The 24,090-nt window shown below is 40.2% G+C and overlaps 1 protein-coding gene across 6 annotated transcripts in view; it reads left to right on the top strand.

Moving 5' to 3' along the window:
* The first annotated feature begins 7,732 nt into the window (after positions 1-7,732).
* Positions 7,733-24,090, top strand: part of snx7 (sorting nexin 7) — a 59,521-nt gene continuing 43,163 nt past the window's right edge. For 3 of the 6 annotated variants that reach the window (XM_088001161.1, XM_088001160.1, XM_088001158.1), the window contains exons 1-4: positions 7,733-7,919; positions 17,538-17,729; positions 20,673-20,783; positions 22,818-22,976. In XM_088001161.1, the coding sequence (XP_087857287.1) occupies positions 7,836-7,919; positions 17,538-17,729; positions 20,673-20,783; positions 22,818-22,976 (546 nt within the window). In that variant the 5' untranslated portion in view covers positions 7,733-7,835. The remainder of the gene's footprint in view (positions 7,920-17,537; positions 17,730-20,672; positions 20,784-22,817; positions 22,977-24,090) is intronic. The other 3 variants (XM_088001163.1, XM_088001159.1, XM_088001162.1) reach the window with 3 other exon arrangements.

The following is a 24,090-nucleotide window of genomic DNA, read 5'->3' as shown; positions in this document are numbered from 1 at the left end:
ATTCGCTCTGAAAATCAATACGCAGCTTAAGGTGACTGCTGCTCTCTAGTGGCGAGAAGCCGTAATGTGGGCTAGTAACAATCAGAATGCATTATGGGAGATGTAGTTTGTAGTTAATTCGTGCTCAAAACCTATTTTAAGTCAATCATGGGCCTATAAAACGCTGGGGGGCACATAAAATGACATAGCGGGCCACATGTGGCCGGCGGGCCTTGGGTTTGACACATGTGCTCTAGAGAAACATCTGACTGAATATACATAAGTCATGGCTGCATGAAATTGGCACCACATTGATGATGACACAAACAGTGAAGGCACCCCAGTTGTCACCCCAGATAATATTAGTGCAGCACAGAGGGATGATGCTGTCATCTGTGAGGTGATAAACCTGAAAATGAAGAGGTGTAAGCCAAACAATAAAGATAAGAGTCAGATGGGTCGAGAGACACACAGTCTGGTAAATGAGTGGAAAAGACTAACATTGGACAGAGAAGTGTTGTACAGACAGACTGAACACAGAAAACAGCTAGTTTTACCCAGTAAACTGAAGCAAACGGTGTTAAAACACTGTTTGCTGGATGACTTTGTTGACAAAGTCATCCAGCTTGCCAGAGAGAGGTTTTATTGGTCTTTTATGCAAAATGACATTGAAGATTATGTCATCCTTCAGTGCAGTTGTATCAAGCAGAAACAACCAAACAAGCTTCAGAAAGCACCAATGGGCTCAATAACAACCAGCAGCCCTTTTGAGCTCATTTCTATAGATTATTTTCACCTTGAACCAAGCAGAGGTGGTTATGAGTACATTCTGGTTCTGGTTGATCATTTTACTCGCTTTGCACAAGCCTATGCAACTAAGAACAAATCAGGCAAAGAGAAGATTTTTTATGATTTTATTCCTCGCTTTGGCTACCCTGAAAAGTTACATCATGACCAGGGAAAAGAGTTTGAGAACAACCTGTTCCACCGACTCCAACAACTAGCAGGAATAACCCATTCTCGAACAACTCCATATCATCCACAGGGGAACCCAGTTGAGCGTCTAAACTAGCGGTTCTCAACGTGGGCGGTACCGCCCCCCAGGGGGCGTTCAGAGGACGGCAGGGGGCGCTGGCAGACATTTTTACAAAAGGGGGGGCGCTGGGATTCCTTTGAGGGGCGTTTGGTCGAAGGTAAACTTTACACCTTAAATGCACAACAATACCTGTTTAGACTTTGAGCAACTTGGTAAAACTGTATTGTTTAACATTAAACCATGCTTGGCTGCAACAATATGCATGGCAGCTCTTCTTCTATTCAGTGTTTGTTAGCTTCTGTTAGCTTCTTGGCGCAGCTCTGTTCTTCTGCTACTGGTAGCTAAAATCACCTCACTGTGTATCCCTCTGAAAAATGAACCTATTTAAATAAAGAAATATCTCCATGGTGACGCCACGATAGAGAGCGTTCATTATATATCATTAACATCGGTGCTGTAAGGTCTGGTATGAAACGGGGGTGATAGAACAACACAGCACTTTTAAATTTCAATAATCAGACTGCAGAAATTGTTTCCGTTGTTTTAAAAGGTTTATGTCAGTCTGCCTTTTCCCCATCGACACGTTTCCCGACCGCCCTGCACTTTAGGGGGTTAAAAAAAAAAGACGCGCACATTACGCAAAACTCTGAAACAGGAGAACCGGGACATAAAACGGAGCAACGAACTAGATGTGAATTATGGCATAAAAACAAAGAATCCGACGTTGAACAGTGAAAAATCAACACATGATGTGAAACACATCATGACAATTAGAAGGAGCAGCAGGTGATGAGTGAAGATGGTGAGCGATGGTAAACGATAAAATAAATTTAGCAACAGGAAAGAAACTAACGTGGACATAGCAATAAACCAAGAGAGGATAATACTAATGAAAGGAAACTAAATGGAAATGAATGAAGAACAAAATGCAAGAATAAACTAAGAAACTATACAGAGGAATAAACTGGTATGGCAAGACCTTTCGAGCAATAATTAATACAGAGACTGTATGGCAAGAATAAACAGACACTATTTCCAGATAAAAGGTAAAATAATATTGTTGAAGTGCCATGGGTTTGTTGAGACCACATCTAATACTGAGAATAAATATATCTTTCAGACCATAACAGTAAAGAACTTATCACTTATTTATGTTTTTAATTAGGCCCGAGCAGCTAAGCGCTGCGAAGGCCTATTGTTATTGTGCTGTAAATTATTATTATGCCCGAGCAGCTAAACGCTGCGAAGGCCTATTGTTATTGTGCTGTAAATTATTATTAGGCCCGAGCAGCTAAGCGCTGCGAAGGCCTATTGTAGGAAGTCACCTGTTTTTTCGACTGTATGTCTTAATTTTACTCTCTAATTCATATGGGTTTAATCCTGTGCAGACTGACATAACATGAAATGATGATGAACTTTGTCAATGCCTACTGACCCGTGGGGGCGTGGCCAAATGGCTGTCCCTCGCCATATGCATACGATCGTCTCTTATTCACAAACGCATCATCCGATTTACACCAGACTTTTTATGAGTGACACTTGTGAACCTCTAAGGAGCTCAATAGAGTTTAATTGCAATTTGACTCCACTGCGCCCCCTAGGTTAATGAAACAGCTGTATCTTCTTGCCACATGGCCCAATCTGCTCCAGATTTTGGGTGCATCGCCAGGGAGCGCTGCCGAAGGCATCGAAGCGGATCGCATGGAGGACGGCGCGCGGGAGGCGGTGCTGGAACCCCCGCAGTGGCTATAGGCCTGAGGGGCGCTTAGCTGCGAGGGCCGCTTGAGGCTCCGCGGAGCTTTAATTAGATGTGATATATTTATTTCTTCAATATTATTTTTCATGTCAGTGTTAATGTCATGAGGCTGATGACTCCATGACACTTTCAATTTGACTCATTAGGATTTGATCAAGAGCCATATTTGTTCTTTGTAATTTCTGTCCAGTAAAACTATTAATCTATAATCAATAGACAGGTCTATATAAAGATATAATCCATGTTTCTGTCTCATATTTGTATGGCATTAAAAGGAACTTTTGTTTTTCCACTGAAAGCTCTGGTTTGAACAATAAAAGCCATGTGGGTTAATTTTATGGATGATACTCTGATGTCCCATTCTCCTGAAGGCAGCACAGAGCTGCACCACCAGAAACCTACATGAAGAGCTATGATTAATGTAGTTACAGTTCTATCCATGTTTTAATGTTGCAGAGCTCAGTCGTTTTGCAAATAGTTCAAAGTTTAAACTGGCATGTTGTACATCTTTTATCATTTTGTGCAAGATTTAACAACTAGAAAATGGCACAAAATAAGAATATTTTTTCCATTGATTGGCTGCTGTTAGGCCTACTAATTTTAACTTGAATGTTCATTGCATTTTTCATAGACGCCTGTGAAAATAATTTCTATTCCCATGAGTTTTTTGTTCTCTGGGAAATTATTTTTGATGATAAATACAGAAACAAGCATAAAAATTAAAACATCTACAATAGTGATAGTAATATTAATGATAAAATAATAGTCAGTGCAAAGTAGCCTACAAATTCTTTGGTGGGGGGCGGTGAGGGACCTGGATAAAGGCTAGGGGGGCGCTGGCCCAAAAAAGGTTGAGAAACACTGGTCTAAACCAAACTCTTCTTCAAATGCTCTGCACCCTGCATGAGGAAAAAAAATATGAATGGAAAGACCACCTGCCCCACATAGTTCATGCATACAATTGTACTAAACACGAGTCCACAGGTTACTCACCTTTCTTTCTTCTGTATGGCAGAGATCCCCGTTTGCCAATTGATTTGCTTTTTGATATGAAATCTAAAGAGAAGCAACATTCTAGACATGAGTATGCACAAAAGTGGGCTTCACAGATGCAGGAGGCATATAAAATTGCCTCAGATAAGTGCAAAATCCTCCGCAAAAGGGAAACAATATTATGATCGACATGTTACAGGGGTTGCATTACAACTAGGAGATCGGGTTCTTGTGAGAAATCTATCTGAGAGAGGTGGTCCAGGGAAACTCCGTGCTTTTTGGGAGAAAAATATTCATCGAGTTGTTGACAGGATCGGTGATGGGCCCATCTACCGTGTACAACCAGAAACTGGAAACAAAACATTCCGTGTTTTGCATCGGAATCTACTGCTACCTGTTAATGAATTGCCTTTTGAACAAGATGAACAGATTAAATCCTCAAACCAAACACGAAAACAGAATGAATGCCAGAATCATGACAGTCTGACAGTTGAGCAGGAATATGAAAATTCTGACGAGGAAGAATACAACTATGTCCTCAGAACTATTCCTGTTTATGAAAGGAGTAAAGTAATCCCTCATGTTTCTGAGCCAAATGTCCGCAGTAATCTCAGAGCAGTAGCTTCAGAGTTCCAGCCTGCAGGACATTTAACGCAGAATGCTGAAGTGCAACAGCAAAGTTCAACATAGTTGGTGGTTGTCCCTGAATTAGTACCTCCAGTGGCACCACTAACTGAAAAACCATCAATGGAGAATGAGGTGGAAAATGGAGGGGATGGTTCCGAACCTGGCATGGACACACCAGAGGAAGAAGTCCTGCCAGTAAGGAGGTCAGCCAGAACTGTAAAACCTAGAGAGCTCTTCACATATGACCACCTGGGTCAACCATCCTATCACCCATTGCAATCTGGAGTAAATCTGATGATCGCATGTCTTCCTTGCCCCATACGGTCTTACCCTGCTACCTCTGACTGTATGCCAATATGGACATTTTAGGGCAATGACACTTTGACAAATGACAGACATTTCAAGCAACAAACCTGACTTTTTATAGTTATATTTGTTAGTTCTACTCTAGATGTCTGGAGACATCTTTTAAAATGGGGGAGAGTGTAGTGTGTTGAGAAACAGTTAAATAAAAGATGAATACACCCCTATTTTTTCAAACAGAATTGGTCTTGTCTTTTGTTTTCTTTTTTTAAAATTATTTTTATTGTTCATAGACGTATTTATCATGTGCATGTGTCTTCCCAGTGGGGGCGCTCTCGTGCCGCTGTGGGTCTAACAGGAAGAACGAGTCTCCTGGCTCTGGGCATGCGCGGCTCAGAATAAACGAGCTCTTGCCAGAGATACACTGTCCTCTGTGATCAACAGGTAGTATAAACGGCAACTTTTTATGGGCCATTTGAGATGTTCTGTGGGTATATGATGATATGTCAATGTTTGTATTTCGTAGTGTTTTGGTGTTTTTGTTTCTCTTGAGGATGTACTTATTTGTGGTGGGCTTGATCTTTTTAACCTCTGTAACGGTTATAACAGCCCGACGTTAATGCTTAGGAACCGTTATAACTGACGGACGTTGGTGTTTACTGTGTGTTAGGAGGAGCGGTTTTTTCAGTTTGGTTATGTTAATTTAGGATTAGATTTTCTTCATTTTTTGCTATGTTGTTTTATTTGTGAATTTTGTTTTATTTTATTTCTTTGTGGACACTCTGGATGTCGATTGAATTTGAATTGTATTGTAATTGTATTTTATTTATCAGTTTATTTGTTTTTTGTAATCAGAATAAACGTGCTCTTGCCGGAGATACACTGTTACGACTGGCTTCCTCTGTGATCCACAGATCTGGTTGCACAGGATTCATCTGCCTATGCACCACTTGATACTGGCACCAGATTCCCCTAGGTCTAGGTCTTTCCCTAGGCATCAAGCGCTCCAAGCAGGAATGAACCATTTCATGCAGATCCAGGGGGGTTCAGGGCAAATATGGATGTGTGATTTTTGATCTGGAAGTGGGAACATTAATTTTTTTACTGCTAAAACCAATCTTCTAAAATACAATATGACTAATTTCATAATTGACAGGGCCCCATTTTTTTTTTATTTCTATGAACAAAACAAATAAATAAATTGTGGAAGGCCCCCTGTTGGTCAGGAATCCTAGAATTGTCATCAATTCCCCCCCCCCCCTCCTATATGGTGTCCCTGTTCACAGATAACTTTAGAAACTAAATCCCTTTTAAGTTCAAAACCCTTCTATACATTATGGTGAAACATTCTGAATCAGAATGCAATAAATGCGTTAGCAAACATTGCTAATTTCTATGTTTGAATTAACAAAATATTGTATAAAACACTGTTAATTTACTTTCTTCCAGTTGCCAGATTCAGTTGACTGATTGAAAGAACAGACCTCATTAATCAAGTAATTGAAAAAAATGTGATAAAGCAAAATATTGGTAAATACTGTCCTAATAGCAGCATTAATATTTTAATTTTTGTGTACCTCTAACAATTACTTTACTGTAGTTTAGAAAATTAACCTGTAACAATAGCTAAAATTTTAAGTTAACCTGGACAACAACAAAAAAATACAAAAATCAGAAATTATCTAAAATTTAATAATAAAGCAGCAGGCTCACAAATGGTTTTGTTAAATGTTAAGTTCAATTTTCTCACTGCTTTTACTAATAAAACCACTCCTGAAAGTTGCAGTTACTTTGTGATTTCTGAAAGGTTTTTCCAAGAGTCTCGCCAGGAATAAAAGGCAGTGCCAAGTAAACTTGCTGCAACCCACATCTACTGTTTTACACTCAACAGAAACAATGGGATAACAGCCATTCCAGCTTTGTGTACCATCACTGGAGATAAGGAATATCTTTTACAAAAGTTTGTCTTGCAGCATTCTTGAAACAGATGTGAATCACCATCATGTCTACTAGCGGCAGTAATAAGTTACAGTCCGTCGCTTTCAGTTCTGTGGCTCTGTTGATTCTTAGGAACTGATTGTGACCTGACGTGTCTTCCGCATCTGCGTACTGTAGATTCCAGTCATAGAAAAGAGAAAATGATTATACTGGAAGTACGTTAGCTGTTTACCAAAATAAAAGCACCAGTATTAATTTCCTAATTAAACGATCATGGGGATCTGTTACTTTTCTAATAGTGTTAAATTAATCTAATCTCTCAGAAATTAATTATTTCTGTCATAATGTCACATTCATCCTGTTTTATCTGTCATCACTCACCTTTCTTGAGTCTGTGAAAAATGCTTGCACCCTCTCCCTGTCATAAGCAACCAATCAGAGTCAGGAAGACTCTCCGCTAAAAAATCTTCTTGCCTGACATTTTTTAGCAGTGTCACTCAAAATGTGTGTGCTGCTAAATGTGCTAAATGTCCTTACAGAAACTATCTGCCATCATCGGTGGCCACAGATTGATGGCCTAACAAGTTAGCATCGGTGGCCATCCTAACTAGCCTGAGCATAGTAACGGGGAGAAGCTATAGCATAACATAGAGCAAGGGGGAGGCTGTGAGCAGAGTGTACACTAGCTGATAGACAGCACTAGGACCATCCTCCGGTCTCTGGTTGGGTGTTTCTGACCTAAATCCTATTATTTTATTCCCTCCCCCATAACATTTAGACTTAAAAGTCCTTGTTTTTGTGCACAAACTTGGTGAATAAAGCTGATTCTGATTCCAAACTGAACACAACTGTATTTTTCACCCAATTAGCGCCATAGTTAATGCCAATAACTGTTAAACATTATTATGTAAAACAAGATTGACTGTACCTGATTTTGAATCAATTGATTGCTCCCGTTTTATATGTCAGTAACCTACATCTGTTGGTCTCATAATATGTTATAATATGTTGTGAGACAAGTATTGTTAATTGACGAATTATAAATAAACTATGGCCAAAGTCGTTATCATGCTTTTATTTTGAAAACGCTCAGTGGAAGTGGTTTCGGGAGCTGTGGCTTCCATTCCAACTCAGAAGTTGGAATGGAAGTTTTTCTCAATTCTTCCTATTGAAGTTATTTCATTTAAAAAGTCGGGCATTGTAATGAGTGGAGCTACAGTCCCGGCGGACATTTCAGGACACATGTTGGACCTTGATGAGGACGAAGACCTGGAGGTGTTCAGTAAGGTAAAATAAAGTTGGCCTTGAGTCAGCTTTGCTTTGCTGTGGCTTTCTGGTGTTGTGGACTGACCGACTGAGTGGTGTTCCGCTGACACCAGGAAGAGTTGAACAGAACCGAGTCTCCCGTCAGCTGCCTGTTGTACTAGGCTTCTAAGTTGTTCCTAACGCCAAACAGTCTTTTATTAAACTGCTGCTGTTTTAAAAGTACTTTATTTTTTAAAAGATTTTTTTTTGTCTGTTTAAAGAAATTTTGCTGACATTAATTTCTGTAGGTTTTGGAGTGTGAAGCTGACCTTATTTTCGCCTGGTATCACATCGATCGACGTCCTGGCCAACACCAGTTCTCACCTGACATTTTTTTTTATTTCCTGTGCTCTGACTGATTTTTTGATAGGAATGTTAATTTTGAATCCAACAGGAAAATGAAGGAATTTAAAACCTTATCCTCATTTATCCAGATGAGCAAAGCATAGGTCTCTGACCTGAAGACTTTATTAGGGCAACATGTAAACATATTCTGGCTTTAAGCTCAGTTTGGGCCTAACCCTCTTTGTAATGAAATGTATCTGACATTAAATATGAATATAAATATGACAAAAAATGCTCCACACTCTCTAGGGGCAGTATTATGTAAAAATCAACTTTTTTGAGCTTTACATCAAGTTATAATTTTATTCCCTCACCAAAAACCTACCAGGAATGTTTCCTTGATTCTGAGAAATCCTTTAATCTTCCATGGCAGTCACTACACCTTCAGACTTCCTGAAGGTGGAGATTTTAAACAGAGGAACAATTTCAAGGTGTTAAACTACTAAGTCAAATTTCTTTAAGTCATATTTGAGATACAGCATTTTTATAACAACTGAAGTCGTCATCATGCTTTTAGGACAGTTAACTTCAGTTAACTATGTTAATTAATTAAGTTAACATTTTATAGCAGTTGTTAGTGCCATTTTATAGCACTATGTGCTTGGAAAACACACAGTACTGCCCCTTTTAGTGTTAATATCAATGATGTTGTGAGTTCATTGTGTCTAATATATTTAATTAATTGGGGTAAACAACAGATTGATTTAATCATTGGTCCGAACCAATCATTGCAAAATTAGCCAAAAAACTGGTTCACCTATAGTAGTGGACCACTACACTAAAACATGCAAGGGAAACATTCTTTGTGGAAATCATGAGTAAAACCATTATTCAGTATCTATATGCTCTCACAAGCTCAGGTTATAACATTAAGTAAAATAAAATTAGCTACCATAACTAGGCAGATGATGCACAGCTCCACATTACGATGCCACCAGGTGACTCTGAACCCATAAAAGAACGGAACAGATGCTTGGAAGAGATAAATGTGTTTGTGCCATAACTTTCTACAGCAGAACCGAAACAAAACTGAAGTTATTATCTCTGGACATAAAATAAGAACGATCTAGAGCAGTGTCTCAAACTTTTTCAGGCTGAGGACCTGAAAAAGGCCCATTTGTTAACCCATTTAACAAACACTCATAGACCATGTAACTTGACACAACATCTTAATATATACAACCTGAAATGAAAATATTAGTCTCTTAATACATTTATTGTCATTAGTAATTATTCTTGGAGTATTTGGAGTTATTTTGTGAAATTGTGGTTTCTAATCATTCCAATCATGTCAAATACACAGAAATAAAAAAGAAGTTGTTCTTTATTGCAAAAGTTCTATACATTAATAATGTTTAGGCCTATTTGTAATTTAGAAGCACAGTTAAAGAAAAATAAACTTTTGAGTTGCTTTGGGAGAAACAAAAATCATATTCTTCACCATTAAATCTAAAAAAATATACACCCATCTATTGTAATGAATTTAATATTTTTTTATTAAATAAAAATAACAATGGTTGTTGGGGTGTGATCACAGCATCATAAGCAAGCAAAGTATAAAAAACAAAGAACAGTTCTTCACTTACTGAGACTTGAGTCCTACCATCCTACCTGAGTGAATTTAAAGCTGCAGTATGTAACTTTTATAAAAATATTTTTTTCCACATATTTGTTAAAACTGTCATTATGTTGTGACAGTTTTAACTGTTTAGCTACCATAACTAGGCAGATGATGGCAGATGATGCACAGCTCCACATTACGATGTGGTAATGAGAGGTAATCTGTGAAAAATCTATTTCCTCTGCCTTCTCCCAGTACTCTCTAGAAACAACCAATCAGTGGCAGGAGAGTTTTAGTGCCGTCAGTCACAATCTCATGTGGCTCATCCTTCCTCCGCCTCTCTCTGTGCTATGCTGCAGCTAGCATAGCCTGTTGTGAATGCTCAGTCTAATTAGCATAGCTACCAGTTATGACAGATTAACGATATTCCTGTAATGATAAATTGTTTCTCCACCATTAGCACATTTAGCAGTGAGTGAATGAGGTTGATTGACAACACTAAGACCCTCCTACTGGTTCTGATTAGTTGTTTTGGTCAGAACGATGCAGTACCTTAGCTAGCAATAGTAGTTCAGGAAGGAGATTGATTGTTTTCACAGATTAACTGTCTCATAATAAACTGTCACAACATGTTGACAGCTTTAACAAACATGAAGAAAACATACTGCAGCTTGAATAAAATGCAACTACATAGCATTTTTTGAGAAGTCTGGATTGTTTCATGTATATTTTGCATGTTGCCTATGACTGTTACTCGTGGAGAGACATTTAATTTTTTGTCAAGGGACCCAAGATTCCTGGCAGCACCTCTGCCTACCATAGACTTGTTCAAAAGAATCAAATCACTCGTGATCGCTTGGCACAATACTCCCAGCAGGTGTAACTTGGTTTCCTCCGATTATATAAGTAATCCTGGAGTTGTTTTCTTTCAATCTCTATCTTCAGCTTTTCCTTTGAGTGTCTTGGTTTTAAGTCACTTAATCATTATTATTTTTAAACACAATCATTTGGTAAGCTAACTCTATGCATCATACTTTGAGCTCAAGCCATGGCAAATAAATGGTGGTTTACTTGCATGACCTTGCTGACCACTAGGCGGCGCTCGTGGCCTACCAGTGGTTCAGGGACCACAGTTTGAGAAACACTGATCTGGAGTCAACACAGAGCTTCAGTTATTACAGCTAGAACCAGAGATCAGGCTGAAATCTGGGTGTGGTGATGAACTCTGACCTGAATCTTCAGAGCCACATAAAAACGGTTACAAAGTCGACCTTCTATCACCTGAAGAACATTTCCAGGATTAGAGGACTGATGTCTCAGCAGCATCTAGAGAAACTCATCCATGTGTTTATCTTTAGTCACATTTATTCTGCAACAGTGTCTTTACAGGTCTGTCGAAAAAAATCTGATCAGCTAATCCAGAACGTTGCTGCCGGAGTTCTCTCTAAAACCAGGAAGATGGAGCACATCATCCCTGTAGAATTGGCTCTATAGACATAATATAAGAATAGACGCCTCATGGACCACTCTTGCTGACGAGATTTAGGGCTGCCATCTTGGAAGGGTTGACTGCTCCACTCAGCGTTATATGTTTGGCAGGCACAATGACATATCGGTGCATTTAATCGATTATTACACGCTTTTTTGTTACTTAAAACCATATTCAAACATCTATCAAAGCTACATTTATAAACAATTGTATTTTTTAAGTATTTTTTTTATTGTATTGATACATAGTTCAGCATATTTAAATATGCTTAGTGGCTATAACAGTATAATAGGAATGGAATATTCTGATATTGATGTACGATGAGCATTTTATAAACCACACAGCCGATCATAATTTATTTAATACATTATTTAGTAATATCAATACATATTTATATAAATATACAAACACAAATAAATAATGATTAATACTGAATAATATATATTAGATATATATATCTATAGATATATATATCAGCCTAATTTATCTGTCGGCTGTTTTCCAGCCGAGGATTTCTAGCTTCAGAGAGATTCAGCAGCTGAGATTGAGTCCAAAATCCGATGCGAGATTCATCCGTGCTGCAGTGAATTTGTCTCTCTTTAAAGATATCTCCCTCTTCTTCCTCACATCGTGTCTTAATGAAACCTTCAAAACAAAACAGAAGATTTGGGATGCATCTTAATTTTGAAGTAATATAATTGTTGTAATATATGTTACACTGTCACATTTCTAATGTAGGCTCTTGTGTCAGATAATCTAAGTCAATGTTAGAAAATAATTAATTTTTTAGATTTAAGGAATCTCAGTTAGCCTTCATAGCGGGGCTGAACCCGTATTACACCAAGCACTGTAGCTAATATTAGCTGGTATTTCGCCGGTGGACATAAATACAGTAAAGTAATATTCTAATCACAAAATACACAATAATATGTCCATCTTACTTGTAAAATGTTGTCTGTGGAGCCCTCGCATCAATAGTCCATCAATCAGAACAACAATATCCCGTAGTGCTGGGGCATCTTCTGGAGTTTTGATTGAGCAAAGTAGGAGGGATGACCCTTCCAAGATGGACGCCGTATTTCCTGCGACGGAGCAGCCAGTGCTGGGTCTATTCTTATATTATGTCTATGATTGGCTCACTGTAGCTCAGAGAATCCACCTTATTCCTAGCCCCCAGGGGGCTAGGAATAAGGTGGGTGATTTATGGGCGCGACTTCCGCTGCTAACCGGAACCGCCATTTGTTTACATGTTAGCAACTCATAAACTGGTTTTCCACAGAGGTTTTAGGCTATAAAATATGTGGGAACACCAGCTATCACAGCTTAAATGTGACAATATTGTTTTACCACTACTTGCAGAAATGGCCGCAAATAACCCACACTAGAATATTTAGCTATTTCACTGACTCACTTGCTTCGGATGCAGATGCGGGTTTTCTTCCCTTGGCTTTCTATCCACACAATGAAATGCGCACACATAAAGCATTTTGGGTTCTCTGTTTAAGTTTAGAATTTTTAGCCATATTCTTTTTGTTTCCTTATCTGTTGGTAGGCGATGAAAACTACTGCCTTTGTTTTGGGCGCATGTTCAAAACACTCTTGCTGCAGCCACAAATTAAACTTGGTCTGATTATTAGAGTACAGCTACGAACAGCATAACAGTTACCCGAGCTTCACAAGGGCAGACACTTTCCAGTGGCAAGTTGCTCTCCATAACAGGTTAATGTGTGATTCGATTCGGATCTAGTTCAGTGGGGAGAGATTATCCGTATTACGATTATTTATAAATCTCCGCTGATTTGCAGCGACACTCAGCAACAGAGAACCTTGATATTCTGGTTGTGATGGACTAAATGAAGCCAGATATTTTATTTTGTCTTATAAAAAATGTTCCTGCCCCAAATATAATGATAAAGACACAACTCATGAACTTTATTTTTAAAATACAAACGAAAAATAAAATTCACATCACACCAAGCTAATGTTATGTAGTTCTGGTGTTTTATGTCATCAGTTCTTCAGAGAAACGAGCTGTTAGCGGCGCTGCTAAGTCACGGTCATTCCGTTACAAAACTTAACGCTGTGTTCCTGTCGCTCCCCGTGATTAAACTCACAATTTACGATTCTCTGTACTGAGCAGCTCTCTGATAGCAGACGGTGTGTCCGTGAACAGGTTTAACTAAATATTGTATTATAACCGAAAAGAGAGATTTAACTTCTATCATGAATATAGATTAGCAAAAAACCCTACAAATTACAGTGAAATACTGCTACTTCCGGTGGGTGCCGGAAGTAAGACCCATAATCGTTTCCCCGGTAAGCCTCACAGGAATAAGGTGGATAGACTTTAAAATTGTCGTTAGTCCAGAGGTTCCCAAACTGTAGGGCACGCCCCCTGGGGAGGACGCCGTGTCATTGCAGGGGGGCGCGGGAAGCCGTCTGGATGGAAAAAAAAAAAAAAAAACATGAACGCAGTATGCGCTGGGTTTTTACCTTAGAATGGCCAACTCTCTGTTATTCCTCTGTCAATTTGATTCAGTAGAGGCTTCCACACTTCCCATATCTGTGTCCTCTGTCACTTTTATCAGCAGTTAAAACTGTTTAATCCGTTGTTAACATGTCGTAAACTGTTTTTCCGAGATACCTTTAAACGCAACATGAGCGCTACGACGCCCGTACTGGGTTTACACCTGTGCGGCTGTGAAGGAGACCTGCTCAGGCGCAGAGCTATAGGGAGTACCGGGGGGCAGCCGCCCCGGCCCGGGCCCGGATGGGTGCCTGGGTCTGCAGGAGCCAGGGAGGGAGAAATGGTTTCAAGTTGCTTAAATGTCTGATTATAGAAGGAGAAAGTGCGCCCTACCTGTTCAGAAAGGTTTAATGTTAAACTTACTGTCCCTCAATGGAATATATAGTAGTCAATCCCAGTGACTCTTTCACTCACGGTTTAGCCAATCTGCTTCCTTGGTAAAAATCAAACGAAAAACGTGCTCAACAGTTTTTAGCAGTGCAAGTGATACACGTGAGGGGCCCGGTCATTGGCCCCGCCCCCCGGCCCAACGCTGACTTGTTCCGCTAGTGGACCTGCTGCTGCTGTGCAGAGCTACGCAGGTGTGTTAGGATTATGGCAGCAAACCAGCAAATAGCAAATAACTTTTCACAGTTTTTCCCCCAAACTAACAGACTGTTGAGTAAAGCTGTTGGATGCAGGTAAAGTTAGCTAAAAGATGGCATGGTGGGGGATGGGGGGAATCCACCCCCCACCCCCTTTGCTCACACACATCATTCACCCAGACAGCTAGCTAATATCAATACAGCACCTTCAGCTTGTTAACAAGTAGCTTGTAGGCTACTGGTGTTGTTGTCTGTGTTCAGCTACGATTCATTTTTGCCCCCAAAAGAGTTGATTCCCCCCCTTGTTAGTCTGGAGCCGGGACTGAGTATAACAGGGAGTCTCCAAGAATCCACCCCCCACCCCCTTCTCTCACACACATCGTTCAACCAGACAGCTATTTGTAAGCCATAGGGGAGGCCCAGAAATAGTTTGGAAACCACTGAGGGGGCCTAGGAGAAAAAGTTTGGGAATCACTGTGTTAGTCTATAAATCACTTAACGGCTTAGCACCACAATACATTAAAGATCTCCTGTTGCATATCTTTAATTTCTTCCTCCTAAATTGATGGCTGCTCCCTTCTTCCCTCAGTCTGTAACCATAACAACTAGTTTTTTAAAAGCAGTGGTCCCCAAACTACGGCCCGCGGGCCGGATCCGGCCCGTCTCCACATTTGGTCCGGCCCCCTGAACAATACCAGAGAGCATTGAGATATTTTTTCTTTTTTCATTTACCGTATTTTCCGGACTATAAGCCATTTATATGTGGATTTTTATTCAACCACTAGGGGGCTCTTTAGCAGGAAGTGAATCATTGGTTACTTGCGCGCCAACACTGAGCCCACATGCAGCAAAATGAGTAAGAAACAGATCAGATGTCTTTGGAAAGTTTCTTTGCAAAGGGGAAAAGGCCCAGAGAAGAAACAGGAGGATGGATTTATCCCGGACCGGTAGGTGAGTCCCACATTATAAGCCGCGCTGCGTAACATGCGGCGATGAAGCTTCAAGCTGCTTTGCAACGTAGAGACCAAGCACGCTGTGCTCAAGCAACACAGCTCGGGTGTCATTGTCTCTCATCACTCCCAGATGGGACCGTCTCGTTGCAAAGAAACAAGCTCAGGGCTCCCGTTAGTCATTATCGTGAGTTAAAATTTTCAAGAAAGTAAAATGTTCGTTTTTGTGGTGCATCTTTATCTTATTTTGAAGGGATATGTAAACGTTACCATAGCGACCAGAGTCAGAGTGTTTGGGCAGTGGTCGAGAGGAGATGAGTAGAGCTTGTGAGTCTTAAGTCTGGTTTAGACGGCATGATTTAAGAAATGTCGACCGATTCTCCAAACTTCACAGAGCTGATAAAAGTACAATAGGTTCGTGTATCCAAGGCAGGAGCAACACGAACCGATTCCAGAGGATAATCCAGTAAAACCCCCAACATAGCAAACGGGAATTTAGAATAACCAAACACGGATGATGAAGTAGAAGCAATAGTGATAGTTTGTGGAGTCATTTTAAGAGATAAAACACGTAACAAAAAGAAAAGGCGGTGGATAAAAGACGACGGTAGCAGCCGCTCTATTTGCTGCACTATGATTTGGCAGTGACTGTTTTTTCATAGTTAACATTTTTAACTTAATAAACATAATAATGACCTTTACATATAATAAACATTTCCACATATCATCTCCGATATCCACCTGACTCTCAGTTGCGCGATATGTCAGCTGTTTGGGATTCCCCTCTGTTCTTACATCACCACGCTTTCTGATTGGCTACCTGTCACATTCAACAAACAGGTCGTATTCTCGTTCCAAGTCAGGACTTGGAAAAAGTCAGGAAAAACTGACTTTTCCAGTTTTTTTCAGATAAAAGGGCAGTGACTGCCCTTTTATCGCAGTCACTGCGATAAAAGGGCCAAGACAACCCAAATAGGGCATATTCAGGATTTAGTGGGAACACCAACATGCAGAAGCCTTATCTGACTGTTCATCCCCTATTCTCATCCCCCCACCACCCCCACCCCCGGGCCGCAACAAAATTTCCAAGTAATAAAAAGGTTGGGGACCACTGATTTAGCACATACTAGTATAGTAGCAGACACGAAGGATCAGCACTTTTACTGTTACAGTTACCGTTCAGAAACTACCGTAATCAGTTCTGTTAAATCTAAACTTGGCAACTTTTTCTTTTTCAACCATAATAAATGTGATATTCAATTGACTTGTTATTACTCAAATTTTGGGTGTCTGCCCTCCTCTGCTGCTGCATCGTTGTGGAAAACCTGGAGCAGCAGAGATATTTGCGGCTTATATGTGCATGTTTACTAGTTTTAAAAAAATCAAAATAAACGTTTGGGTTGTGGTTTATAGGTCAGTGCCGCTCATAGTTCGGAAAATACGGACTATAATCCTTACTGGATTTTTTTGTGAAGAACCCAGAGAATGTTATTTGATTGTGCTTTCTGGAAAACAATATATTTTTACATTTAGGCACTCCTGCAAACGTCACACTTTTTCTGTTACAAAATGACTTTGGCCCCTCACCAGAGAAAGAAAAAGTTATGTGGCCCTCACAGGAAAAAGTTTGGGGACCCCTGTTTAAAAGGATCTCATGGTCAGAGTAAAATTCAGGAATTGTCTTGAATTAACTTAATGTTGTCAGTTAAATAAAGGCTCAGAGTGAGACCTCTGTCTGCTGCAGATGTCTGAGTTTTCCTGCTGACCTCAGCAGGTTCTGAGCAGACCTACAGGCAGCACACCATGGTTCACTGATATATAGATAAACAGAGTGATTTGAATGAGAGGACCTGTGTGGAACCTGTAAACATTTCAGTTTCTAACGTGTTGCTGCTGCGCCGCTGCACTGCTGCTGTCAGCTCAGTTAACAGGAAATGTTATGTTGCAATACAATGTTGTGAGGACTGGACAAATTGAGGGTCATTTTGTCATCTCTTATTGTTTTCTCCTTCAGAAGGTGTGTATTGTTCCACCTACTAATCATGGTTAAACATTCAGGTTGCTTTAAACATTTGTCTGGATCAGCCCTTCCTTATGAAAGCATTGCGCTAAGCTAACAGCAGCCATACTGTCTGTTGATCCAGAATACGTCCCTGGCTGATGGCAACCCCATGCCCAACTCTCCTGACTCCATGGTCAACCAGTTCCGACTGGATGAAGAGAATGAAGAGGAGCAACAAGGTGCCATTAATAAAGACATCTTTGTTACCGTTGACAACCCAGAGAGCCACATTTCTGCTATTGAGACCTTCATTACGTACAGAGTTGTAACCAGGGTGAGTTGCTAATGTTACTTTTGTCCAGACACAAAGTAACATATTGATTGTTCTATAGTTACTGGTGAACAGGTTCAGATTAAATGTAAATATTTAATCTGAATCCATTTAAATGTTCAAATGAAATGTTTCTTTAAGTGAGAAACTTAAATGTTCAGCCTCTGTCTCGGTCCCTTAATCCTGGGACATTAATCCTCTAATGGCCTTCCTTCTTTTCTTTCTGTCTTCTCTTCTGGGACAAATTAAGTATTGTTGAATTGAACTGAATTCAGTTTTCCTTCCTTCCTTTTCTGCCATCCGTCCGTCCATCCATCCATCCATCCATCCATCCATCCATCCATCCATCCATCCATCCATCCATCCATCCATCCATCCATCCATCCATCCATCCATCCATCCATCCATCCATCCAGTATTTTAGGTTTGGCAACATGCAGTGACAAAATTCAGTGTTAGCAGAGCTTTAATTACCTGCAAAATCACTGATTAAATAATCTGACGTGATATTTTCTGCTGGCATATGGATTCAGAGGAGGATGTTCAAACCAAGGCCTCTTCAGATTACTTGCAAGCCTGACTGCTGCTGGAGATCCTTCCTCTTCACATCATCACCATTCAAGTGACGTATCTGTGAAGATACTAGGACAGTGGTTCTTAACCTTTTTTTGAGGTACCGAACCCACCAGTTTCATATGCGCATTCATTGAACCCTTTGTAGTGATAAATAAAATATGATTTTTTTCCCCCAAATTCAAGACATTAGTTGGGTCACCCCAAGATCACTATGTCTTCTTAAAAGGTACAGTCTCTGAGATCAGTTCTTCAAAATATAGTCAGTGTTTTCAGTAAAGTTGAGCTGACTGTCCAGGAACGACCCAAGGTATTTAAAATTTGCCACAGTTTCAACAGGTTGGCCATTGAGAGAAAGTCTTGTTTATGACATCTCTCGATGTAAAGTAAATCTTTACTTTGATTTAGTAATGTAATTATATTAGTTGTGTTACCACCCCCACGGCACTAGAGGCAGTACCAATCCCGAAAAGATGCGACTAAAAAGCAGATTTAGAAGTACACCGAAAGCTACAGAATAGACCCTTTTCACATGACGTCACACAACCTCCGTTTTGGCTCGAAGCTGTGTATCCTTAGTTCCGGTGTACATAGTAAGTAACGATAAAGTTGTCCATTTCATATATATATATATGTAAAATGGACAAATATATATCTATATATATCTATATAAAGACATATATGTAGAAAGAGAGATTTAGATATTTATATATATGTATATATCTGACAGCATATGTTGATCAGACAGAACACCAGAGCATGGAGTTTACACAGTCTCTAAAACATTTGCCTAAAATAAGATTTGAAGATATATCACGATTTGCAAACCAATTTTCTCTGACAACAAAATCTAAATTAGACAAAGGCTAGAAATTCTTTACCGAACAATACCTGTTTGACTATGAAGGTAGGTATTTTTGTTTTGCGTAACCGTTAGCTTAGCATTAGTGAATTTTGTTAGCTAGCTAACTACGTGACATAACTGTTCCTTAACCAGAACTTTTTACTGTTTTTGAACTATAACGTTTTAGGCTCTAATCTTGATCAGATTCTTAAATTATAGACTGGAGTTGCCACTCATCCCATAAAATAGGGGTTTGTTTGTTATAAGCAGAGATGTCCGGTGCCGCCGCTGCTTTGTAATGCCTTCCTCTAATCGGACCACTTTTCCTGTAACGAATAATCTAACGAGCTCGTATTTCAAATCCAGTAATCAGATTAAAGTTATTTTTATGTCCTTTATTTTCCATTAATACAGAAAATGAACCTCTAAACGTTACATCACTGACAGGCGGCGGTGTATATGTTTCCTAACTGTGGCTAAAGCTGCTGCTAGCTGGTTTACTCATGATCGGAGGCTGGTTGGAGAATGGTAAATTGACAATGACTAATAACTGTTATCTAACACGTAAACACTGCTTTATAAAATACAGAAAGTGAACCTCTAAACGTCACAGCGCTGACAGAGAGTATATTTTTTCCTAAATGTGGTTAAAGCTGCTGCTAGCTGGTTTACTCTCCGATCGGAGGCTGTTTATTTTATACACAGTTAGAGAATGGTGAATTTACAATGATTAATAACAGCTATCTAACACTTAAATGCTGTTATTATTAAACTTACCTTTTATTATATCCTTAAGATTATGAGAATGCGGGAATTTTTCAGCTTGGTTCCCAAGGCAAAATCACACCGGAAGTAAAGATACCCAGGTTTGAGTTATGGCGGCCATTGTCTGACGTCACTGTGAAAAGGGTCTATTTGGTAAAAACGGTGAGTTTTGCTGACGTAATTAAAGACACAAGTTCAAATCCATGCTGAGAGTGGAGCTCCTCCAATCAGTGCTCCTCCGCAGCTCTGATTGGCTCAGCAATGTAACATGATCCTCTGCAGCAAGTGATGGCAAAGCGGGGCGTCATCATGACTTTACACAAGTGTGTCTTTACCTCCACCGAACCCCTGAGACCGACTCATCGAACCCCTGGGGTTCAGTCGAACCCAGGTTAAGAACCACTGTACTAGGATAACATCAGTTAGGACAACATTAAATTTCTCTTTTTGGGATAAATTAAGTATTGTTGAATTGAAATAAATCTAGTTTTTTTTCTGACTAAGACTAAAATTGATTTCCACAAACATTTGCAGTGTAACAAAGCAGATTTCAGTCAGAAATATGAACAATTACCAGCAGAATGGTGATGACTTTTTCCTATATGTTTTGAATCAAAATGAACACATTAAAGTCCCAGTTTGAGGTGGAGCTTCACGATGGTCCCTCTGGAAAATGAGATCTGGATCTCAACGGGGTTTACCTGGTTAAATAAAGGAAATAAAAGAAAAAATGATGGAAGTTGTCATCTGGATCTTTTCTCCAGACCACCTGCAGCGAGTTCGACTCCAGCGAGTATGAAGTACGGCGACGCTACCAGGACTTCCTGTGGCTCAAAAGCAGATTGGAGGAGAACTACCCAACTCTGATCATCCATGTATGTATCACAGCATCAACTTTTCAGCCTCACCGATAAGAGATAGGAAATGCTGAGGTTTCTGTTAAGTTCTCTGAGCCAGATCCGTTACCTTCTTTTGTTGTTGTTCTTTCTTTCTAATTTCATAATGGCTTCTTTCCTCACCATAAATCTGTGCATATTTAAATGATTTAGATCTGAAGTGACAGCTTACGTCTTATTGAATGGATATCTGAGAATATGCATGTCATGGATGCAGCAGGTTCCTCGTCAGTGTTTGATCTCCACACTGTGGGTCTTCCTGAGCATGTTAGTCAGAAGATGCTCTGTGTCATGGCAACAATACTCTTGACCCTCAGGAGAAACCAGTGAGCAGTTGGACTGAGTCACAGTTTGTAGTGTTAGCAACTGGAGCTCAGTTTGAATATCAACATGTTTTGTCCCTCACAACAGAAAGTGCAACATATAAGCTGTGTCCGAATTTAGGGTCTGCATCCTTCGAAGGACTGGTCTATGTAGGACGGGTCCTTCGAAGGCTGGGAATAAACTAAGACCAGAAGAAAAATATCTGTGGATTCGGACAGGTGTAGCCTTCCGAATCCACAGATTCGGAAGGCTACACCCCCCCACCCTGAAGGACCCCCCCCACCCTGAGGTGGGGGGGGGGTCCCCGCCCCCACCTCAGGGTAGCTCATGTTGCCAAGCAATCGTGACAGCGTGAAGCAGAGAGCGGAAAAGAAAAAGAACAACGGAGCCAAAGTTTGTATTACTTATTTCTATATTATTCTTCACCTTTTATAGTAAAGGATGTTCCATAGTAAAAAGGAAATCTCTTAGTTTGATTCTAAAATGTTCAAATGTGTACTGCACTTTTCTACAAGGAATACAAATTATTCATTTACAAATATAATACTCTCCACATCGCAGATAGGACATTACAGTTAAATAAACCTATTATGTTTGAAGGCTTAACTTTAATTAATCAATCAAACTGATGTGCTCTGCTTTGCTAAAAATAAAATACTTTATAAAACAAACATTTTCAACCAGACCTGTCTGAATAATATCGGTGTTTAACTCCCACTCATTGGGGAAAGCTAGTAGGAGTTTTTTAACAATGTTCCAGAAGTTAGGCGTTTTGTCTCGGTGTACCGAACCTGGAGCGCCTGGCCGGCTGACAGCTGGAGGGGAGCTGGCTGTTAACGCAGCGTAGCAGACAGGTCCGAAAATGTCAGAGCAATATTGTAATTAGATGATGTATTGATGAACCGAGCAGATATTTGAGATTTACACACTTACATTCTTGCCTAAAAACGTACCAAATCACGTTGTGTCATTTAAAGTGTATTATAGCTAAATCATTTGTCGCTATTCACCGCCAATGACGCTCTGCCTGAACACCCAGTTGGAACCGTGGGTGTTGGGATAAGTGAATGGGATATTGTGGGCCGTGAAGGATACACCGGACCCATCCTTCAAATCTGAGGAAAAGAAGGATGCATTTGAAGGAGTCTTTGAATTCGGACAGGCCTTGTCGCCACGCTATGACGTAATCGGCCTACAAATCCATCCTTCGAAGGATGCAGACCCTGAATTCGAACACAGCTATAGATTAATTACATGTGGAGTTCAATATTTCAAGCATTTATGCTTTGTAAATTTGATGAGTTTTGCTGAGAAAGAATGAAAGTCTTTACATTCAGCAACCGATTCTGAGCTCGTTACAGGCTCTTGACACTGCTGTAGGAGAACTGGGTCAGTCACATCCTCCTAGTCAGAGCAGCCAGGTCAGTGTTTGGCAGATCTCACAGATATCTACTGGTTGAAGCTCTTTAGGCAGGCCATTTATCTTGGCAGTGAAGGCCAACACAGAGCCAAGTAAGCACTGCACTGAGAGCCAGCCCCACGTGTCAGACATGACAGAAAACACGGTGATCGCCTGAGAGCTTTGTACTACGCTACATGAGCTGCTGCCCCCAAATGCTTCATCCTCATCATCCTCATCACATTGGTTTCTTGGGAGAAATTTAAGTTTCTATGTTGGCATGTTTGCAGCCTCTCCCAGAGAAGTTTGTGATGAAGAGCATGGTGGAGCGCTTCAATGACGACTTCATAGAGACCAGGAGGAAAGCACTACACCGCTTCCTCAACCGGATCACCGAGCACCCCATCCTGTCCTGCAGCCACCACTTCAAAGTCTTCCTCACTGAAGAGGTTTCTCTCATAGACGTACACGCACAGTGGGAGGGGTGGGGAATAATTTATTCATTCATATAACAGCCAGGGAGCCACACAGCTAAAGAGCTTCAAAAAAACGACTCTAGTGCAAAGAAAGAATACAAGTTAGAAATTTGAAATGAAATGTCACATAATTATGAAAAGCTTTTCAAAAATGAAAAGGTCCTGAGCTTTGATTTAAAGGTCCAGGACCGTGGCCTGGTGTAGATCCAGTGGAAGTTGGATCTACACCAGGCAGATCTTGGGTAGACTGCTGTGATCTACCCAAAGTCTTAGTTCTTGGAACATTTAGAAAAACATGACGCAGTGATGTCAGGCATACCAGCTGGGGCGAAACCATTAGGAGCGTTAAAAATGAAGAAGAAACGTTTCAAAGCTATTCTAAAACGACCAGACAGCCAGCTGAGAGACTGAGGATAAAACCACATTTTGGACCAACTGAAGCCTGTTGAGGGACAGCATCATAGTCTACAGCTGATAACAGCATCTTCTCAAGATCAATAGCTTCAAAACTCTGACATTGATTTTAAACGATCTAGGTGATTAAATCAGTGGTTCCCAAACTTTTTCTCCTGGGCCCCCCCAGTGGTTTCCAAACTATTTCTGGGCCCCCCCTATCAGTGGCGGAGCCAGACTTTTAAAGTTGGGGGGGGCAAGGGGGGGCCAAGACTACCTCTGGGGGGGCAAAAGGCAAAATTTACTTGCGCACATCTATATATCTATCTAGTGTGTATATACTGTATATATATATATAAACACCTTTGACTGGTTCACATGGAGACATGACAGACTTTACGCAAAGATTTCACTGCAGAGGCAACTAAAATCATTCAATAAAAATATCCTTTCTGAATATCATCTCATGGACACTGAACTAAATGCGTCTTTCAGACCGAGAGCTGACAGCGTGTTGAAGAGTTATGGTCAGGACACCTTGGTTAGGAAGATCATTGCAAACCTTTAGTTGAAATGGTGCCTTTAACTCCAGTCTCCAGTACAGAACAGAGAAAACTAAAGACAATGCAACGTTGTTTTAATCCATTTATAGTCTAAACAGAGGAGCCATCAATTTATTTTGAGGAAATAAAAA

Source organism: Poecilia mexicana, unplaced genomic scaffold, assembly GCF_051168715.1.
Source record: "Poecilia mexicana isolate PSO_F unplaced genomic scaffold, ASM5116871v1 scaffold_20, whole genome shotgun sequence".
NCBI lineage: Eukaryota > Metazoa > Chordata > Actinopteri > Cyprinodontiformes > Poeciliidae > Poecilia > Poecilia mexicana.
The sequence above is the reverse complement of the archived record's forward strand: the minus strand, read 5'-3'. Positions and strand labels throughout refer to the sequence as shown.